This window comes from Anolis carolinensis, chromosome 2, assembly GCF_035594765.1.
Source record: "Anolis carolinensis isolate JA03-04 chromosome 2, rAnoCar3.1.pri, whole genome shotgun sequence".
Lineage (NCBI taxonomy): Eukaryota > Metazoa > Chordata > Lepidosauria > Squamata > Dactyloidae > Anolis > Anolis carolinensis.
The window spans coordinates 268570712-268593048 of NC_085842.1; the positions used below are offsets into that span (position 1 = coordinate 268570712).

A 22337-nucleotide genomic window follows, 5' to 3' on the forward strand; every position below is an offset into this window, starting at 1 on the left:
CTTTTTTCTCTCGCATTAGCAATTCCCTTTCAGTGCTGGTGTCACATGTTACCCAGTGATTGTTTATTCCCTTGGCCCTCCTGCTCTGAAATACTTATTTTCTTTCTGTTTTTACTTTCTTTCTAAAAACAAAAACAAAACCCCACACCTATTATCTACTTTCACAATAATTGTTCTGCAGTACTAGCTTTGTTTTCAAGTTTCTTTGTCTTCAGCTCGCATCTCATTGGGGCACAAACGCTCCTTATTTGTCACAGTGCAAAAATATTGTATATGAATTCTGAAATTGTATTTTGAAGTGCCATCCACAGTTGCAGGTTGTCTGAATACACATATTGGGATGCTGCTTTTATAAGGTACCACAAAGTCCCCTGATCTATCACTTGATCTACACATTGGGTATGGCAGGAGCAACTCAGAGATTCTCCAGACTTTTTTCCAAACTCTAGTTCTGTTTGTACAGGGAATGCCCCCAGCTTTCATCCAATACTCGGTTAGTCAGGGGTTATCTATGAAAAAGACCCCACAGCACCCTTTATCGGAAAAGTGAAATGCTTTAAAAATCTGGCTTTCTGTCAGTGTCATTTTTGTACAGACTCACACTATCGTGCTCCAGGAACACCCTCACTGTTTATCCCTAATTAAGCCTTTTTAGTTAGAGGGATTAATATTTTATGTACAGTTTCTGAAGGGTCAATCTACACAGCCTCTTTGCATTTGAAGCCTCCGTCGGCCTGCCCCTTTAGAATCCCTTCAGGGGCAGAGACTCAAGCAAGATACTTCTGGTTCTTGGAAGAGTCAGCCTTTAGATGACTGGAAGGCCCATCGTACCTTAGGGACCGGCTCTCCTTCTCCCATCATCAGAGGTCGCAACGAACATCCCAACGAGACTTACTTTATGTACCGGGTCCTAGAGAAGTGCACTTGGAAAGGACCAGGCGCAGAGCTTTTTCTATTTCTGCCCCTGCCTTATGGAATGCCTTGCCGCCCTATGTGAGAGCCATGCGTGAGTTAGGGCTTTTTACCCTAGCACTCAAGACCTGGCTCTTTACTAGAGCTTTTAATCTGTGTTAATTTTATTAATATTTTTATGTATGTGTTTTTATCCTTTACAATTTTATCTTGTAAATCGCCTAGAGCATCGTGGATGGAGGGCGATTAATAAGTAATTAAATGATGATGATGATGATGATGATGATGATGATGATGATGATGATGATGAAGGTGAAGAGAGAGGAAGGCCAGAAGGTTTACAAATAGCATGTCCTGTTGAAGCTGTATTCAAGTCGCGTTAGAGTTAAATGTTAAAACCATCTTAGAGACAGTTGAACACAATACAAGAAAGAGACAGTAAGAAGAAATTAAGACTCAAGAGCCTTAGTTTGGCCAGAACTGTGTCTATCTCTCAAAGACTTTACCTCTCCTCATAAAGACTTTGTAGTGAGACTCAGGAGGAGACAAACTCTTAAATTCTTGTCAGTTAATAAATTCTTGTTTGATTCTACTATATAGCCTTCTATCTGTTCCCTGCACAGCTGGTTCACTTTCCAAGTAGTAAAGATAGCGTGGGGGGCAGAACACATTGTATTAATTCCAGATCAGGTCCTGAGAAAAAAAACAAGATGCCCTTTCCTCCTAAGGTTTCTACATCACACTTTGATTGGTTTCAAAGAATGACAACCAGGAACCCAAGTCTTACTTCTTTATTTTCATATAGTACATGCAAATCACTTTTTAAACATTTCAGCATCCAAGTGTATCCTTTCATTCTGTTCCCCGATTATATGAAAAGACTAGGTAAGTCCCAATTATTAAAGCTTCAGAAAAGGCAAACAAGTGTCTAATTCAAAGTTCTTCCTTACTTTACATGGAAGTGAGATACTATGCCAACTTGATATTTGTGTTTATATTCTGTGTGCACTGCCAGAAATAAATGTTTTTTGGTTGGATTTTGAATGTAGCACTGTTATGAAAAAGGTCCTGAATGTGTGAAAGAAATTAATACGGCATAGATGGACACATACAGTGGAAGCACCTGAATACAGACAAGTATTGTCAAAGCCTTTCTTATGGTCTCTTTGCTAATGTCATTTGTATAAAATACATTTCACTTTAACCATATCATATTCACACACAGAAAAAACCCTTAATAATAAAATCCTAGTGCCTTAGATCATGATGAAACACACAGTTAAACATAACTTAAATTCATTGCAGCTATGATCTGTATTTGGGAGTAAGTTCTACTAAACTTGGTAGGAATTAATCTTGTGTAGACAAGGTCAGTGTAATAAGTGTGCTTTTAGGCAGCAATCTTCTATATAACTGGGACTAAAGTCCCACTGAAATTTTTTGCATGATTCATTCTGTGTGTGCCCTCTGCTTTTGAGATATATACATATTCCAGTAGTGTGTCAACCAGGAATTGGAGCAGAAATAGAGAACTGGTATACCTTCATCGATCAAGTAAAAAGCTATATTTAGTATTAATATTCTGCATTCACAACATTTCATATATCTATTTATTGTCACAATCTTTACAGTAGCCCTGTAAGGTAGGCTGGAATTATAATCCCAATATTGCACATAGGAGAGTGGGGAATCTGAGGTCAAGCAGCCATGACTGTTTACTAAGTACCAAAGCCATGCTTTTGGGCTTCAGTGCTATGCATTCAGTCGTGGGAGTAAATGCCGTGGCACTCCACATGGCTTAAGGTTAAACAACTATGTGTGATACCTTGCTTTAAAAAAACACTTAATAACTGAACCTGTTGCAACCCCCACAAGAGTCAAATATAACATACTCTTTTGTTTTGCCATGATGCTTGTTATTAGAATATTCCATCTAGCATGGATATGGACTTCGGATTAAGATTTACAGATGTGGATTCCTTGTAAACATACTGGTAAGATTTTTTTTCCATCTATTATATAGAAATGGAGCAATACATGGTTTCTGAACTGTATTGTTATGTATAACCACCCTGCATTATCTTCTTTCCATTTAGCATTATGGTGTCTTCTAAGCATCTGATGACTGGTCTCTGTAATAGTGAAACTACTCTGCTATAACATATAATAAAATTCCACCTAACAAGCTAAGATATAGATGGGTTGTGAACCTGCTCTCATCATCTGCAATTTCATTACTGTGGAAGATTGATAGCACCACTATTGTGCAGCATTTTCAATTTCCCAATACTTTTAACTACTGAATTGCTCAAACTGACACATTGGTTAAGTGCACCTATCTGTATTACAGCTTGGGGTTCTGGGATGAATTTCGCCTTTGCAGATGCTTTGATTAGCCCTTCAAAATTCACTGGTAAGATGCTGAAACTCTTATGTTTTGTCACAGCTCTAATGACTTTCAGGCCTCTACTATTGTGCTATTCTATGTATCATGTTTTAAATTTAAAAAACCCTAACTTTCTTGAAGGATTGGTCTTGGAAAAGAATGCACCATATACTTATAAAAAGCACAACTTTTTTTCCTGGAAACAATAACCTGGTCCTAAACCCAGGCTGCATCCCAAGGTTACTAATAATGCAAGCCATTTATTTCAATGGGCCATGCATCTGCAAAGCAACACCCGAAACTGTCACCTTGCAATATTAAAAGTGTGCACAACCTCCTCATGAACAGGGATTGCCATTCCTCTTGAACATATTCCACAACCCACTGGCAACTCCAGAGCATTATCCTTCACAGAAGAAAAAGAAATTTTCCTTTACATTAAGTGTTACGGATCATGCAGCGCTTCCCTATTTATGTTCTTTTCTCCAGGCAATAATTTAATTTGCCATTGCAAATATAAAATACACCTCTATTTTTCCCTTCCAAGATCTTGGAATGTGTTTACTTCTTGTGCTTGGGTCAACGACTCCTTGTGCTAAAGAAATATTTTTGTCACGTTAAGTTCTAATTATTTACACATTGAACATGTGTCAAAACCCTATGACTTTAAAAAAGTAGTATCAGACTTTCACTGAAAAATGAAGTGTGCTGTTCTAATTTACCAGGCCTAATATAAATAATGCAGTAGAACAGGAAACACAAAATCAATTCATACTTTCTGTGCATAGTCTAACCTCAGCTAAGCTTTGAATCTTCTACTCTGAAATGCTTCTAAATAATTAAGAAGTAAGATAATAAGGAGTAACTGCCTATATGTCAGTGCCGGAGTACCTGAAAAGCAACTGAAATCGTAATTCTGTGTCCACATATTTGGGAGTAAGTTTTAGTAAATGAAATAGAACTTGCTTCTACCTTAGGATTGTGCTGTAAGAAAATTATCACTTTCCATTGTCTTTGTAATGTATCTATTTAGAAAGTCATGTGTTATAAAATATATTACAAATGAATGCTTGTTGTTAGACATCAGTTCTGCGTTTTCCCTCAATTCATATAAGACAAAGTTCTTAACTCCTTTTCTACAGAAAAGCATCTGAATTTACCCTGATGCTGGTCTTTACTGGCATTTCTGTAATCATCAGAGGTAAAAAAAAAAAAAAAAAAAACCCACCCAATTGCACACCTCTGGTATCCTCAGCTATGTAAGCATTTCTGTTGTTTATTTCAGCTTCTTGAGTGTTTTCCTACTGAAAAAGTCTCACATTGTATATCCTTCCTCACTGTATACTCACAGATTCAGAGCTGTGACTAATTCCAACTGGCCTTTAACAGTGGCACCTACCTTCTTTGTTTGTGTGCTGCTTTTAGTATTTCCTCAGTCATCGCAGATACTGAAATGTCAGAAGTCTGACAGATATTTTGGAGATCATCAAAACAGTGAGTGATAGAGATAAGGCATTCTTATCATCAGCTTCAGGAACAGACAATTTCATAACCCTTCAAAGGAACATTTCAATCTGTGCGGAATGTGCGGAATGCTTTTGCATATAAATTCCTCCATGGTAAAAAATTTGCAAATTATCTGTTAGATGCAAAATGTCCCACATCCTGGTTTGAAAAAAACAAAAACAAAAACACCTGGTGGATCTGAAGTGTCCCATCAATCTACTGAGTGATTATGAGTTTGAAAGGAAGCATATCAAAGAAATGTCATGATCTCTAGGAAATGCCTAACTTGTATTAACCAGAATCCTCACTCCTTTCAGAGATTATCTATAAACATTTTATATGAGATATATGTGTTGACCACAAGGAATCTCCCACGCTCCCTACTCTCTTGGTATCACTGTACATATCACTTTATCCATGGCATGCCAATAAAAGACTGTTTACTATTTTTTTTTTCAGAAGCAGTCACATGCATTGAAGTTCAGGTCACCAGCTAGTGTATTTTGCATCTCAAAGCAAAGCCACCCCAGAAGGGTCAATGCTTATAATTCTTTCCTGCTGAATGGTAACTTGGCTGGTGCATGAAATGACACATCTCAGCTGAAACAAATACCCTAAAATCTAAGGCTCTTCAGGCGCTTCTTCCTGAAAGACCACTGGCTGAGGTTCAGCAAAGCTTCCTGCATCTTCTTTCCCCCCCAGTCTCTCATCAGAATCGCTTTCACGTTGGATTGACTTGCTGTCATGACTGCTGTGGCTGCTTGCGCTTCCAAGGCGAGTTGATGCAACAACAGCTTTCACTGCAGCCTGAATTTTCAAACAAACAAACAAACACCAGAGTTAGATTGCTTGGTTTGTGTTCTCTGGCTTTGTTATAGTGGGATGGTAGTAATCTGTTCCCTGATTATTGCAAAGCAAGATGATAATCACTTCTTAGTATTTAAATAGATAGTAATGGCAGTTTTAATATAAAGGGACCCCATAACACCTTTGAGACAAGAAGGGTTATTCTAACTCAGGTTTGTGGAGCTTCAATACAGAGATTGGGAAGGTCTGGTCTTGAAGGCACACACAAAGTCCCCACCCAATCTGCAGGTTTATTATACTGATAATTGATAAGAGGCTATCTGAAGCCTTGTTATTTTGCAAACTTGGCTATTGTATGTAACTAAGCTCTGGTTCACAGACTGAGAAGGATTTGCATGGAACAGGAGCTTTGATTTGCAGTCCGGAATCATAGACTGTCTGTTACGTAATGTTTGAATCAACTCTATCCAGACTTGCATGTGTAGGAGTAGAAATTTACCTCCAAATTACCAAAAGCATTGTGGAAATAACTGAACTTTTTTGGTCCACATTTCATTGCTGTATTGTGTTAACTACTGTTTTAAATAACTGTTTTTATGATGTTATGTTGTTATGCTGAGCATGTCACTGTTGTAAGCCGCCCCGAGTCCCTTCGGGGAGATGGTGGCGGGATACAAGAATAAAGTATTATATTATTCCCACCTAAAGAACAACCATTGAATCATAAATATTGAATTACTAAATTCCATTGATTCAATAGGTTTGCTTTGGTTGGGACTAACAATTAGATTTAGCCTGTAGATGCCTACAGTTTAGGTGACTGTGCCCCACATTGTACATCAATTTGAGTGTTGAAGCTGCAACAAAAATTGACTCTTAATAATAATAACAAAACTTTATTTATATCCCACCACCATCTCCCAGAGGGACTAGGGGTGGCTCACAAAACACTCAAGGTGTGACACAAAATACAACAAGTGCAGATGTCCAGTACATACCTTAAGTTTACGCCGAGCATTGAATTCTTGGAGTTTCTTTTGGGCTGTATCCATATGTGCAAAATTGGCCGCCTTTCCTGTGACCCAGGGATGTTGCAGAGCTTGAAATGTTGTAAGACGCTTTTTGGGGTCAAGTACAATTAGCTTCTTTACCTACAAAATATGTTATTATTTTGGTCTTATAGGCTGTAATCCAAAGATGCTACTACACACTTTGTCCAAAACTCTTCTGGAGCACTGACAGAGCATCAATCTGAGGGCCCAGAAGGTGAAAGAAATGCTTCTTCCCCCAGCTATGCAACAGCACTTGGGTGACTTCTGGGTTCAAGTCCCTCTCTGACCTTGACCTGCACCTGGGGAAGGAAGCTCTACTGTCATCCTTCAACTTAAGGCTGCTCAGGTGCAAAATGGAACCTAGGGCCATTTCAAACTACACTGTTGTAGCATTATAATTCCATTTTAATTAAAACATCCTATGGAATCCCCAGAGTTTTAGTTTGGTGAGGTACTACAGCTTTCTGGCTGATAACTTAAAGTATCTCCACCTAAACTGCAACTGTCAGGATTGCTATTGCCATGGCAATTTAATATGGAATATAGTGATAGAGTTATGTAGTGTGAAAGGGCCTGGACAGAGACCGCCCATGACTCCACAGCCAATAAGGGGCCAAGGAAAGTTGTCCAGCAGAAAATATGTTGCACAATGAAGTTCAAGCAGGTACTCAGAGTTACACCAACATATATTACCAACAGGATCCTGGCTTTTATTTGCCAGGATCTGTTTCTGATAGATGATTGCTGATTGCACAATCCATCATCTCCTTGGTAGGATTCCAGTTCTGATGGACAAGGCTAGGATCAGGTGGTGGAGCCCTGAAGCAGTTCCAAAAGCACTACTTGTTTGGTACACATGTATGAGCTCCCACATTAGTAGGATGACCTTGTGCTGTGGTGGCGTTGCTAGGCCAAGAACCAATCTCCTTTAGGCCTAAAGTGGGAATAGAAGTAGGCTTCCTTTTTCCCTCTTTCCCAGTGTCATGACTGAGACTAAAATCTCAAAAGCAATCAACCAATGCACCATCAAATTGCTTCTTTGCTCAAACTGCAGTTGGAAAGTGGGGCCAAGTGGGCAGAAAATGTGTAACACCAGGAGCAACATGAGGTCACTGGCCATTGGAAACTTTTGTGTACTTGCTACAATTTTAACATTGGCAAGCCAACCTTGCTAATAGGGAAAGAAGAATGGAACCAAATATCTTCTTCTTCACCCACTGACAGTTTGCCAGTGCTAACAGTGCCCAGTTCCTAATTTGTGGGACATGCAGCATTTTCATTGATCACTCATGCTAACAAAAATACATGCATATCATGGCACATATTTTCATCAGAATGGGATTAACATCCAATTTTATTTAGATTCACAGTGTCAAATCCAACCTAAACAAATTGAAGAGGAAAAACAATGTTGTGGGTCCAAGGCTCTCCCATGTCCTTGTATTATGGTTCTGTCTCCACCTGAATGCAACTATGAGTCACAGTTCTCATTTTAGCATTTTTTTAAAAAACTATGTTTTAATTGAGTTTTCACACATTCAAAGCAATCCCTTGTATCCTAAAATCAATTATAAAAGCTATTGAACATACCAAGTCCTTGGCATTCAGAGACACATCATCCCACCAAGGGGAAACGAAATCATATTCACAATTCAGAATTCTCTTGAACATGTATTGGTCTCCTCTTTCATCATAAAATGGTTCAAAACCACAAAGTCTGGAGAAAAATTAAGAAACAAATCATGATACGGCTTAATCATATAGATAAGTGTTACCATTCTTTACACAAACAGTATTTTGCATCTATATGAAGGTATACCAAAGTGCTGAATATTCCTGGATAGTGGTTGTTACAGGATCATTGCTTATCACTAACTATGCTGGGTAGGGCTTATAGGAAGTGAAGTTTAATGACATCTAGAGCAGTAGTTCTCAACCTGAGGTCCCCAGATGTTTTTGGCCTACAACTCCCAGAAATCCCAGCCAGTTTACCAGCTGTTAGGATTTCAGAGAATTGAAGACCAAAAACATCTGGGGACCCCAGGTTGAGAACCACTGATCTAGAGGATCACATCTGTGGGATATTTCCTTTCTAGAAATATGGGTATTAAAAATATCAGGATTCTAGTAATCTTACAGTGGTTATCAAACTTTGGTCCTCCAGGTATTTTGTTTTCAACTCCCAGAAATCACAGCCAGCTTCCCAGCTGTCTGAAATTGTAGCAGCTGAAGTCCAAAACACCTGGAGGACCAAAGGTTGGGAACCACAATCTAAAATATTTGTGTATGTGAGAGGAAGCCTTCAAACTGCTTCTCAGTTTATGGTGACCCCATGCATTTTATAGTATTTTCTCAGGAAGTCGAAGGTGGTTCTGACAGTTCCTTTCTCTGAAATATAGACTACAGCACCTGCTATTCACTGACAGTGTTCAAGGACTAGCCAGGGCTGACCTTGCTTTGCTTCCAAGATGAGATGGGATGTGGTGCTTTTAGGGTATTTAGATCACTTTCATAATTTTATTTTTTTTAAAATGCTTCCATATCAAAGGTTGGCCCACACACTGACAAATACTGTATAGAATTCTCCTCCCAAAGCACTGCTATTTCAGAATGTAGGAGGTGGTGGGCATATGTTGATTTCCACAAACAGTTTTTCCATACATAAAATGCAGAGTTTTCCATAAATCCCTCAATATTATGGCCAGTGGCCATATTGAACTAGGAAATCTGGGAGCTATAGCCAAAATAAAGAAGTGTTCCAAAATCTGATTAAAAACAAAATAATTAGCACATCAAGGAAAATAGCTGCAGGTCCACTGGAGAATTTTAAATCTATTTTTCTGAATTTTCTTAACAGTATTTTGGAAACTTTAAAGCATTGGACATATTTTAAAAAATGAAAGTATCTCACACTGGCTGTAGGTGGAAGCAAAAGGACATTAAAATGCCTATGGGTGAGTGCATGTGTGTTTGTGATTACGGATGCACAGAGGCATGTAGGGGCCTGCTTAAGACTGCAAGTACAGTAGAGTCTCACTAATCCAAGCCTCGCTTATCCAAGCCTCTGGATAATCCAAGCCATTTTTGTTGTCAATGTTTCCAATAAATCGTGATATTTTGGTGCTAAATTCATAAATACAGTAATTACAACATAACATTACTGCGTATTGAACTACTTTTTCTGTCAAATTTGTTGTATAACATGAAGTTTTGGTGCTTAATTTGTAAAATCATAACCTAATTTGATGTTTAATAAGCTTTTCCTTGATCAGTCCTTATAATCCAAGATATTCGCTTATCCAAGCTTCTGCCGGCCCGTTTAGCTTGGATTAGTGAGACTCTACTGTAATATGGTATGCATTAACACTGCCATCTAGTGTTATTTTTAAGGAAGAGAATGCAATGAGTTTGGTGGAAGATCCTCTTGCATTACCAGATATGAAGAAGGATCCAATTGCATGCTCATATATATGGACAGAGCATTCATATATAATGAATGGCAGTGCCATCTTGTCTTTTTTTCAGGCAGCAAAATGTTTTTGGCCAGTCTTTGCTGAATAGGTACAAATGAGTGTGAAAAATTAGGGGCTTGTCTATGTTAGCCATAAAACCCAGGACCAGAAGTTGTTCCTGGATGCCCAAATGATGTCCAGGGGCTTCCAGTCCTTAATGCAGGGTTAACCAGGATGAACTGGTCAGTGAATGCTCTGGAGTTTTGCTGAAACACGAGAGCAGGCCCAGTGCTGGATGCAGTACAAATGAGGCCCTGTGCTAGTTAAGTCATGAGACCCTTTCATTGGGACCTGAAGGAGGCACTGGCTGCCTTGTGACATACTCCCATAGACTATCAACTCTATTATTATGTCTGGAATTGCTCCGAAACAGAACACCTTCACATTTAAAATTGCACCACACAAGCAAAATCCATCATTAAAAAATGGCAGAAAGATGACCCCCCGCCCCTAGCAAATGGAGCCCTGTGTTTAAGTACACCTAAGCACAATGGTAAAACCAGCACTGAGTAGACCACATTTTGAGCAGAGTATGAACACTATGACTGGCTTTGGAATATACTGGTCTACGCAGCCTCTTTCTCCTGTGCTTAGTAGTGCAGAGAAAAGGGGACAGATTGGTCATTTGTTGCCCCTTGTTGCAGTGTCCGATTGCCACAAAGTTCTGAGAGGGCTCTTGGACATCGTTGTGCACCTTTGCCTATGTCATCAAAGTCATCTGACACTAAGGCCGTCCGGCAGCAGCAATGGTGACAAGAAAGGTAACGTGACAGTTCAGTAGGCTGAACCATTTTCAAGCTAGTTGAATCATAAGGACACCATTTCACTGCCACTTGGGATGGACATATTTCATGTGTCTGCTGTGAGCCCAGTCTGGAGTATTGCTATTCCAGATTGGCCCTGGATTTTGTGGTAGGTATAGATCAACCTTAGGCTTTCAGCCATCACCTTCCAGAGTTTATCATCTTGGAACACACAAACAGAAGGAAAATAGATAATGACAGTAAAAAAAATCTTGATGGGTTAGATTGTGATAGAACTACTATTAAATCTAAAACTCTACTAGGGCATAAGAGGGAGGGAGCTGATCCTCTCCTCACTCAGTTATTTTTTTCCTTTCCCCCAGATTTTTTTTGTTTTTTCCTATTATAGTCATGGAAATTTGTACATTATGTCAACTCCATAAGTGACTTAGTTTAGAGTCTTTAAGGATATTTGTCTGGGCAATGTCAATGTCAGTGTTGTAGATGCACCCTTATTTATCTAAGGATGTATTTATAACACTGTAGAATTAATGCATTTTCAAACTACTACCTTGGCTCAATGCCAAGTTGTGGTTTGGTGATGAAACAGCACACTTTGGCAGAAAAGGCTAAAAGACACTGTAAAACTACAACTCATATAGTTCCATTGCATTGAGCCATGGCAGTTAATGAGGTGTCAAACTTCATTAATCCTACAGTGCAGATATGCATCCCAAGTCTTCCTTTTATATATCTCCTTTTGGGAGCAGCTACCTCTGGAACAGCAGGGACATGATAATAGTATCTGAATTTTCTTAAGAGCTTTAGAAAGGTAACTGTTTTACTACAAAAGATAAACTTCCCAAACTTTGAGTTTTTGGCAATGACATGGGAGAAAGTTGTGCCAACTTCTTCCATGAAAGAAATTGGAAAACAGCATCCGAGAGCATTTCATCTGTCCTTCCAGAGAGTTTCTACTTGTACTCTGCAAGAATACACACAAATATTGGAAGTAGAAGAAAACCCGGAAAAATACTCTAGAAATGGTTAAACATGTTTGCACCTGGAACAGAAATAATTTCAGCATCAGTAAGGCTAATTCCCTTTTCAGTGAATAAAATGGATGCTATCCTCTTATCAGTTATGCATGAGAAGGGAGAACTGTCTTCAGAGGGGATTGAGAAGCCAATAAAGTGCAGGAATAGCAGCTAAATCTCCCCTTTCACCAGTTTTGTATTTCCTATGGCCTATCATTTTACAAGAGAGTAAAACAGATCAGCTTTTGTGCCATATATGGATGAGTCAATTGGTTTTCCAGAACACTCTGCTAGGACTGGAATTGTTTTGCAGACAATTCTACCCTTTCTGGAATGTACAGACACTATGTTTGTGTGAGACTAAGCAACAACCATTGGTTTTAACAACTGTAACTAGAAAGGCCATAGATCTCCAACTACATCTTATACAGCAGAAATTGCTCTTTTGGATATATTGACCATCACAACATCTATTCAAGAAAGGATATTCTAAATCAGCAAATAGTTGGAGTAATCTTGCTAATGCTTCCTTAATGCCCCATGGTAGCTACACTTTGAGAGGAAATAATCACACAAGTTCATTTATTTTTGGGAAGTTTCTTGATATTCAGGTATGTGGATTTTTTGTGCACTTTTGATTGATAAAGATTAATACCTCGTTTCTGAAAAGATACTTGTTCTCTACTTATGATCCAATGGATAGAAGATCTAACAATGGCCCCATCTACACTGCCATATAATGCAGTTTGAAACTGAATTATATGACCAGAATAGACTCATATAATGCAGTTTAATTGCATTATATAGCACTGTAGATGGGGTCAATGCTTACATTTGAAAGACAGATATATAGATGAAATTTACAAATGAATTTATATTTGGATATTTTATCAGTTTTTGCAGAAACCTACCAATAATGTGGTTATTTTACCCCTTTCACATTTTAATTTCCCTGTTTTTGTTATACTGAAACATTACTGTATGTAACTGAGGTTGCTTTTGAATGGAAATGTAGTTAAACATTAAATATTTTTGAAGATCTAACTCAAAGCAGATTAAACTCAACCCTCTCTAGTCTAAAACAATAGCAGCCTCAGACTGAAATTAGAGTTTAGCCTGCAGTATAACTACACTATGTAACTTTGGTGGAAATCCATCCCAAAAGAGTCAGTGTGGTGCAGTGATATGAATGCTGGGAGACCAGGGTTCGGCTTCCTGCTTTGCCATGGTGAATTACATGCTCTCAGCCCTGGAAACTTTGTGACAGGTTTCCTCAGGGTTGCCATAAATTGGAAATGACTTGAAGGCACACAACAACAATAATACGAACCTCGCCCCAAAGGTTTTTGGATAGTGTGGCAAAGATACTGCATAGGAGAAAACTTCTTTGATGGCCTCTAGGGATAGAGACCAGAAAGCTGCTGTAAGGAAGTGCTACATGCCAAAACACTGCATTTAATGAGGGCAGCATTTGTTAGCTATTTAAGGACAGCCTGCCCTCTTACGTGCCTCTTCAGTTTCTAAATGTGAAGAAGAGTTCACAAGGAGCACTGTTGCAGCCCACTGGGTGGGCCAATTGTTTTAACCTCTTCATCAGAAACAACGCCTCATGTCACTCTGTGTTATACTTGTTGGGGCGGTGAACTGGTGGGGGACGAGTCAGTATGAAAAAGAAAAAAAACATGCTGATCTCCCTGCAGTTCCACAATCTGACATTTGCCTTCTTTTTCCTGACACTGTCTTCAAAATGTAATATTCTGTGATGGTATTCTGTGGTAATATCTGAGTGCAAAAAAATGGTGGCTACAAATACCAGGAGCAGCACATGCAATGGCAATGAAAATGGTGGACAAGATGCAGTCAAGAAGAATATATATTTCTGATTCAAGATGGTTTAAAATCAACCATATTGTCTAGAGCAGCACAAAGTGCATATATGTTCAAGTAAAATATCTGTAGTTGTTTATCTTCAAATTATTTCCAACCTACAGTCATAGTCCCACTCTATTCTGCTTTGGTCAGACCTCGTCTGGAGAACTGTGTCCAGTTCTGGGCACTGCAATTCAAGAAGGCTTTTGACAAGCTGGAACATGTCCAGAGAAGGGTGACCAAAATGATCAAAGGTTTGGAAACCAAGCTGTATGAGGAATGGCTTAGGGGGCTGGATATGTTTACCTCAGAGAAGGGTGAGAGGGGATATGACAGTCATGTTTAAATAATTGAAAGGGTGTCATATAGAAGAAGGGGAGGTTTGTGTAGCTTCTACATGTTCACATGGACAAATACATAAAATTGAGCATGCTTTTCTGCTATTCTGGAGACTAGGACACAAAGCAATTCAAATTGCAGGAAACCCATCTAGACAAGAGGAAGAACTTCCGGATGGTAAGAGCTGTTTGGCGATGGGAGATGCTATCTCAGAGTGAGGTCGTCTCCTTCTCTGGCAGTTTTTAAGCAGAAGCCAGATGGCCATTTGTCAAGGGTGCTTTGAATCTGTTTTCCTGCAAAGTAGTTGGACTGGATGGCCCTTGGGATCTCTCCAGTTCTATGATTCCATGACTCTACAGTGGCCCTAAGGACACCTTCTCATAGGGTTTTCTTGGCAAGGTTTGTCCAGAAGAGGCTTGCCATTGCCTTCCCCTGAGGCTGAATGTGATTTGCCTAATGTGTCTAATGTGATTTGTCTAACTGGCAATAGTGCCAAGATGTAAATAACAAGTACATGTTCTAGAGCAGAAGCAAAACCAAATAAATGCACTTTAAAATTAAAATACAGTTAATCGTCAATACTAGTCCATCACGAATATTATAAACTATATTGGTCTGTTCCTTGAACAACCATCTCTCTTTTGAACTCCTAAATAGCTAAAGTCTTTGCAGGCCTTTCCCGGAGTATTATTATGGTTAGTAGAAATGGAAGAAAACAAGTTTTTGATCTCTTAAGTTCTATTTGACATCGTTAAAAACTTTAAAATTAAAAGTTTCACTAAACTTACAAGATGTAGGTGATTATTCCTAAGGACCACATGTCTACTTCAGGGCCATAGGCACATCCTCGTAGAATTTCCGGTGCTGCAGATGACAAAAGCCTTGTCAATAAAACAAAAGTTAAATGTAGAAAGAAGTAACACCAAAGGGGAATAGCTGCCAATGTGTATTATCTACTTTCAGAGAACCTTATACTAATCCAAAACCCAATTGAAATTCCTATAACTGATGTCCTATGTAAGTATTGTTAATGTTTCTGTTTTGTTGCTCTATTTTTATGTGATTTATTTATTTATCATGTCAGAAGTGAATTGAGGATACAGTCATAATATATTTAAAAACACAAACATAGTTAAAAACTTGGAATTATACTAGATTTCCTTTGACCAGAAGATGGTCACTTGGAGTGCCTCTAATGTCACTGTGAGAAGGTCCTCCACTGTGCATGTGGCAAGGCTCAGATTACATTGTAGTAAGTTTATATATATACACACACACACACATTTATTTTTTAAGAAATCATATTTTAAGAAAAATAAAACAAAATGAAGGACCTGAAAAAAATTGAAGCAAAATCTTCTGGAAACTTCCTAAAAGTCGGGTGTACCAAAAAATGAAAAGAACAAAAAAATCCAAATTTATTTCAACTTTATTTTTGTAGAAAGGAAAAAATGAAGTATATTTGATTTTCTTTTGAACATGTTCACCTTCACAAAAGATCTAATTTTCCTGTTAATCAAAGTATGGCACATTTAAATTAATGCAAATAAGTAAATAAATAACCACCAAACCTTTCCCCTTTTCTATCATTTAATTTCTTACCAATTAGACCTTCAGACACAAAAATATATATTTGCATTTTCTGTGCATCTTAATCAGTGGATTATCTGAGATGCTACACATAGGTTACACATTTTAATCTATTATTTTCATTTTACGGTCGACTGCTTTGCCACCCTAGAGCGATACATAACTATTGCAGAACTAAATTATTAATGAACAACTAATACCACTGTACCTCATTCTACTAGGCTGCTTCACATCTTTCTTGCTTAGAGTCATGTTATTGTCTGCACATTATTTTTGTTGCTTTGGTTAATTTTTAAAGCCCCTATCTTTTATTCAAGCTTGAGGTATCTCTGTTATTAAAAACCCTGAGGCTTGCAGTGCATTAAAGCACACAGATTTTTCATTCTATCAAAATGTGAAGTAATCTAATCTGAACACCTCCTAAACATTTTAAATATTTAATGCTACATTAAAATAATATGTCAGTCATAAAAAGGCAACAGATAGTGGGAAATAAATGCCAGGAGGTGTGTAGATGTGTGAACATACACATTTTCTGGAAATATTTTTTGTTTGTTTGTTCTGGGTTCATTGCCTTCTATACTTGATATTCTACTGTCAGATCAGACACTCTATTGCAGTGGTCTCAATCTTTTTTTGACCAGGGACCACTTCGACCAGGAACCACTCCCCAACAGTAGTACCAAAAGTGTTACGAATCAGTTTTTGGTCAACTTTAGATTTGGTTTGGTTATTTGGGGTGAGATTCCAAAAACTTCATTGGATAATCTACATTAGTTTCTGATACAGAACATATGCCATCCAGTAGTCGCCATCTGCTCGCCCACAGAAAACCATATTTAATAATCTGGAGCTGATGTGGTCTATCCAATGCAATTTTTTTTAATCAGCATCCCAAATAACCCCAGAAACAGGTCTAAAAATGAAGACACCAAGTTGCCCCCACTTCCAAGCGCCACATGGAACGGCTCCGCTCAGGGGGAGGAAGGAGGAGAAGCAGCAGTCAGGAGGCTTGTTGTTGTGCCTTTTGTGGGTAGTCAGCCTCTCCCCTCCTGACATCACAGTTGTCTCACAAGACAACGGTTTTACGAGACCAGCTGCTCTCGTTGCAACGGTGTAGTAATGGTGATACCACGAACCATATTTTAGTTCTTGGGGACCACTGGTGGTCCATGGACCACAGGTTGGGAACCACTGCTCTATTGGAAGGGATTGCCTACTCTTTTGGATATTCAGACTGTATTTATTGGTCATCTAGCAAAAGTCCTATTGCATGAATTTAAATATATTCACATGATTTAGGATTAGACTGTAGTTATAGTTCATTAAACTTAATTTACAACGCTAAATTTATTAAAATGTTGGCAAACCTTTTGAAAATTATTTAAATTATTATATTGTTATTAATCAATAGAGTGGCAATTAACTTTTCAATTTAGGATCATTGAGTAATTTGGGCTAATTTTAGTAAATACACAGTAACTGGGTTTTATTTTAATTTAAAACCAGTTAAAACCTAAATAAAGTTTTCTTTTTTTCATCAAAGTATTTAATACAAGGGAAAGAAAGAGTAATTTAATGTTAATGTTAGCATTTCCAAGCTTTCGTTTAGGCTCAGTATATTTTGATATGATTTTTTCACTATTGTGGGTCTAGGAAATTATGAATAGTTGAACAACTCGGTATACAGTCATTTCTACTATACTTATAAGTAAGAAAAGAACATACCGCAATACCCTGGAGTTCCACAGACAGTTTTCATGGTCACTTGATCTGCAACAATCTTGGAAAGTCCAAAATCAGCTGTTATATACAAATCAGAAAGGTTTATTATTTTATAACGTTTCCTGCAGCACAGTGCTGAATTAATTAAGTGAAATATTTCATCTTTTAAAAAACCTTATGCTAAACCACTACCAAGCAAATAAAAACACAAAGTAAACATTTCTAATGAAGTAATTTTTCATGTTTTCAACTCACAAAAATAAAATTTGGATCCAAAAGTGTTATTGTCCGATAAGAAGACACTCCTGTCCATGTGGGAATGAGTGGTGGGGCATGGAGGGTCTTTTGATTTTTCCAGATTCCAAATGGTTTGGGAGCATAAAGGGCATCAATGTAGATTATGGAAGCTACATACTATAAGCAAAACTCCACTTACGGAAGTGGGAAGTCATGCCTCTATTATTGATGTCCTTTTGATGTTGCTACTCCCAAACCAGAAGAACAGACATTAGCTGAAACTAAGGAATGGAGTGTTACTTAGCATTTTAAAATAGCAAATGTGTTAAAAGTTGTTGTGGGGAGATGATATTAAAAGTGTTCCATAGTATGAGAACATGTGATGGTAAACAAACTGAGCAGCTCTGAAAAACATTAGGATTCTCAAATCTATCATAAATCCCAATGTTTGTTACAGATAGCTGGAGGAGACATTAAACCAAAAATGGGAGAAAAGAACAAGATACAAAGATCTGTGTAAATGCAAATAAGAGATAGGAAGAAGAGGAGGAGTTGCCATCACAACTCACTTTTTTAACCATTGGGGAGAACAGAATTCACTGGCAACTGTGCAATGATCAATATGCTCCAAAATTCCCCTTTTCTCATCTGCAGTCCCCAAACCTGGTTGACGGAAAGGGAAGGTGCCGTAGACAACAGGTATTTTCCAATAGTAGGAGGCAAAACAATGACACCCTCTGCAGGGGTATCTGGAGGAGCCCTTAATATCTCTGTGGATGCCTGTTCCTGGACAGGAGACTACCATAGTTTCATATCCTGAAGCCAACGTGCATAATTATTGGTGAAATATAGGTCTTCGTTTGAGGACACATGAGGTGATGAAGAATGAAGAGAATAATAATAATAATAATAATAATAATAATAATAATAATAATAATGGAACTTATGCCTCAAGTACCACCTTCCAGCAGAAAAGAACTGGTGGGATCACAAACCTGCAAAAGTATTGGAAAATGAGCACGCAAAGATACTGCGGGACTTCCGAATCCAGACTGACAAAGTTCTGGAACACAACACACCAGACATCACAGTTGTGGAAAAGAAAAAGGTTTGGATCATTGATGTTGCCATCCCAGGTGACAGTCGCATTGATGAAAAACTACAGGAAAAACTCAGCCACTATCAGGACCTCAAGATTGAACTTCAAAGACTCTGGCAGAAACCAGTGCAGGTGGTCCCGGTGGTGATTGGCACACTGGGTGCCATGCCAAAAGATCTCAGCCGGCATTTGGAAACAATAGACATTGACAAAATCACGATCTGCCAACTGCAAAAGGTCACCCTGCTGGGATCTGCACGCATCATCCGAAAATACATCACACAGTCCTAGACACTTGGGAAGTGTTCGACTTGTGATTTTGTGATACGAAATCCAGCATGTCTATCTTGTTTGCTGTGTCATACAATAATAATAATAATAATAATAATAATAATAATAATTTTATTCTTATACCCCACCCCATCTCCCCGAAGGGACTTGGGGCGGCTTACATGGGGCCAAGCCCGAACAGAACAATATAAAACCACATTAACTAGTCCCACATTACCTAGAACCAAATTAACTAGTCCCACTTCCGCCCAAGCTAATTCATTACAATATATTGAATGCAAAGCTTTACAGACCAAACCTCCTTTATGTAATACAACCCTGGATCTATATGGCTCTACAAGGCAACAAGAAAAAATCAATACATGGTGGGGCTATGCAGACACGGATGAAGGTAGTATGTTCATCCTTGCTTTTCTGCCTAATGCCTCCTTTAACTACACAAGCATAACATTGATGGCAGATGCTATTTCCCATACTAGTAGAACCATAAATCCATTCTGGATTTTAATCTAGTTTTAAAGGAGCTATCCAATGTTTTAAACTTTCTTTAGTGGTAGGGGTTCAGCACCATGGATAGTTCCTTTGAAATTTGACCAAAATCTTAAGGCCTTTTCAAACTACACAGTTATAGCATCATAGTTCAACTTTAACTGCCACCCTTCTATCCTATGGTAACTTGGGATTTGCAGTTTATGATGGAGTACTCAGAATTCTTAGCTAGAGAGCTCTGGTGACTCACCAAACTACAAACCACCCCATTCTATAGGGTGCACCCAAAGCAGTTAAAGTAAAATCAAAGTGATGCAAGATATTATAGATTCACTACAAGATTTAAATGGAAACCACTGGCTGCTATTGTCTATTCAGCCTAAAGAAGTGGAGATCTGAAGAGATTGCCTTAGACTGAATCTACACTGCCCTATAATCCAGATTAATGTCGATAATCCACATTCTGAAACTGGATTATAGGGCAGTGTAGATCCAGCCTTAGTCAATACTGTGGGATGTTCTGAGCATAACTGGAATGAAATAAATGGATGTATGAGTGTGTCCCTACCATTCACTCCCGTGCATTACAGCATTAGCATCAAAACAAAACAAAACCTAGTACTGGAAATGATCAATTACCTATTTTTAAAGGTGCATCAGGAGCTGGTGTTGCATACAGAAGGTTTTCTGGCTTCAAATCACGGTGGACAATTCCATTAGCATGTAGATACTAGAAGGAACAAGTGAAAATATGTGATTTTAAAATTACATTTTAAACTTGCATTTTTCAAATATTGTTGCACTTAAAGTGTACTGGTTGCAGCTCCAAATACTGACAGCAGACTAGGGCCTAAATTCTGTTGGTTAGTGTTAGCTAGATTGAGACCCAGGGCTCTTCCACACAGTCATATAACCCAGAATATCTAGGCAGAAAATCCCATAATATTTGCTTTGAACTGGGTTATCTGAGTCCACACTGCCATATATTCCAGTTCAAAACAGATATTGTGGGATGTTATTCCGTGTGTGGAAGGGGTCTCACTGAATCAAGTGTTGGGTGGTACATGTAGGGTTAATCCTATTAATTGAATTGGACCTAATTTGCTCAGAAATAATTTAAAAAATCTAGATTCTAGTACTAGAATATGTTATCTCAAGGTTTTTAATGTACTTTGTACCATAATTTGTAACAGGAAATTGAAATTTTAAGATGAAAAATGAATCTAACAGTAACAGTGGATGGTTTCTTGTATACAGTGTTCCCTCACTTATCACGGGAGTTGGGTTCCAGGACCACCCACAATAAGTGAAAATCTGTGAAATAGGCTTACTATATTTATTTTAATATTTATAAATATTTTAGTAGTTATACACTATTTTAAGTATTTTAACCAATTGTGTGTTGATAAATCGCCTCCTTCTCCTCCTGTTGCCGCCTGGGCTGCGTTTCTCTCCCTTTGGCTTCTCCTTCCTCCCTTCCTTAGGCTGTAAATTGTAATTTTTTATGATTTATAATAGTCTTTTAAAGTTTATTGAAAAACCACGAAGCAGCGAATTCGTGAAAAGTGAACCGCGAATTAGTGAGGGAACACTGCACACTTGATTTAAAGGAGTAGGCAAAATTATAAAACCAATGCCAGATACAGCAGATATTACAAGACAGATTTTTCTTATTGCAAAACTGCATTATTTCAGTGTGTGTTTTTATGATGTTTCTACATGTATACAGTTTGAAAAAGTTCTCACATATGCTCTGTTAAAAGCAAACAGTTTTAACAAGAAAATTAGCTCTATTAAGAAACCAAAGTTGTGTAGAAGACAGGGGAATTCCAGATAAAAAACAATCAGGGCCAGTTAACACCTCCCAACAAAGGATTCCCCCAGGTAGGAAACAGCCAGGCTTTGAAGCTGCTATGCTATTCAGTGCTAATCAAACTGGCCAATTGAAACATTCACACTTGCCTCAGGCAGACAAGAGTTCTTTCTCCTATCCTGGATATTATTCCACAGATATATAAACCCCACTTGCCTAGTTTCCAACACCTCACAACCTCTGAGGATGCCTGCCACAGATGTGGGCGAAACCTCAAGGGAGAATGCTTCTGGAACATGGCCATACAGCCTGAAAAACTCACAGCAACCCAGTGATTCCGGCCATAAAAGCCTTAGCCAACACATCAAACTGCTTGAATTTCATAGAATCATAGAATCATAGAATCATAGAATAGTAGAGTTGGAAGAGACCACATGGGCCATCCAGTCCAACCCCCCGCCAAGAAGCAGGAAATCGCATTCAAAGCACCCCCGACAGATGGCCATCCAGCCTCTGCTTAAAAGCCTCCAAGGAAGGAGCCTCCACCACGGCCCCGGGGAGAGAGTTCCACTGTCGAACAGCTCTCACAGTGAGGAAGTTCTTCCTGATGTTCAGGTGGAATCTCCTTTCCTGTAGTTTGAAGCCATTGTTCCGTGTCCTAGTCTGCAGGGCAGCAGAAAACAAGCTTGCTCCCTCTTCCCTATGACTTCCCTTCACATATTTGTACATGGCTATCATGTCTCCTCTCAGCCTTCTCTTCTGCAGGCTAAACATGCCCAGCTCTTTAAGCCGCTCCTCATAGGGCTTGTTCTCCAGACCCTTAATCATTTTAGTCGCCCTCCTCTGGACGCTTTCCAGCTTGTCAACATCTCCCTTCAACTGTGGTGCCCAAAATTGGACACAGTATTCCAGGTGTGGTCTGACCAAGGC

General features: G+C 38.6%; 1 protein-coding gene across 3 annotated transcripts in view; it reads right to left on the bottom strand.

The window, feature by feature from the left end:
* Positions 1-1688: 1688 nt before the first annotated feature.
* Positions 1689-22337, bottom strand: part of camk4 (calcium/calmodulin dependent protein kinase IV) — a 138111-nt gene continuing 117462 nt past the window's right edge. For all 3 annotated transcript variants that reach the window (XM_062972200.1, XM_062972198.1, XM_062972199.1), the window contains 6 exons: positions 20234-20324; positions 17482-17556; positions 14952-15027; positions 8254-8380; positions 6610-6762; positions 1689-5611 (listed from right to left, as the gene is read on the bottom strand). In XM_062972200.1, coding sequence (XP_062828270.1) covers positions 5426-5611; positions 6610-6762; positions 8254-8380; positions 14952-15027; positions 17482-17556; positions 20234-20324 — 708 coding nt within the window. In that variant the 3' untranslated portion in view covers positions 1689-5425. The remainder of the gene's footprint in view (positions 5612-6609; positions 6763-8253; positions 8381-14951; positions 15028-17481; positions 17557-20233; positions 20325-22337) is intronic.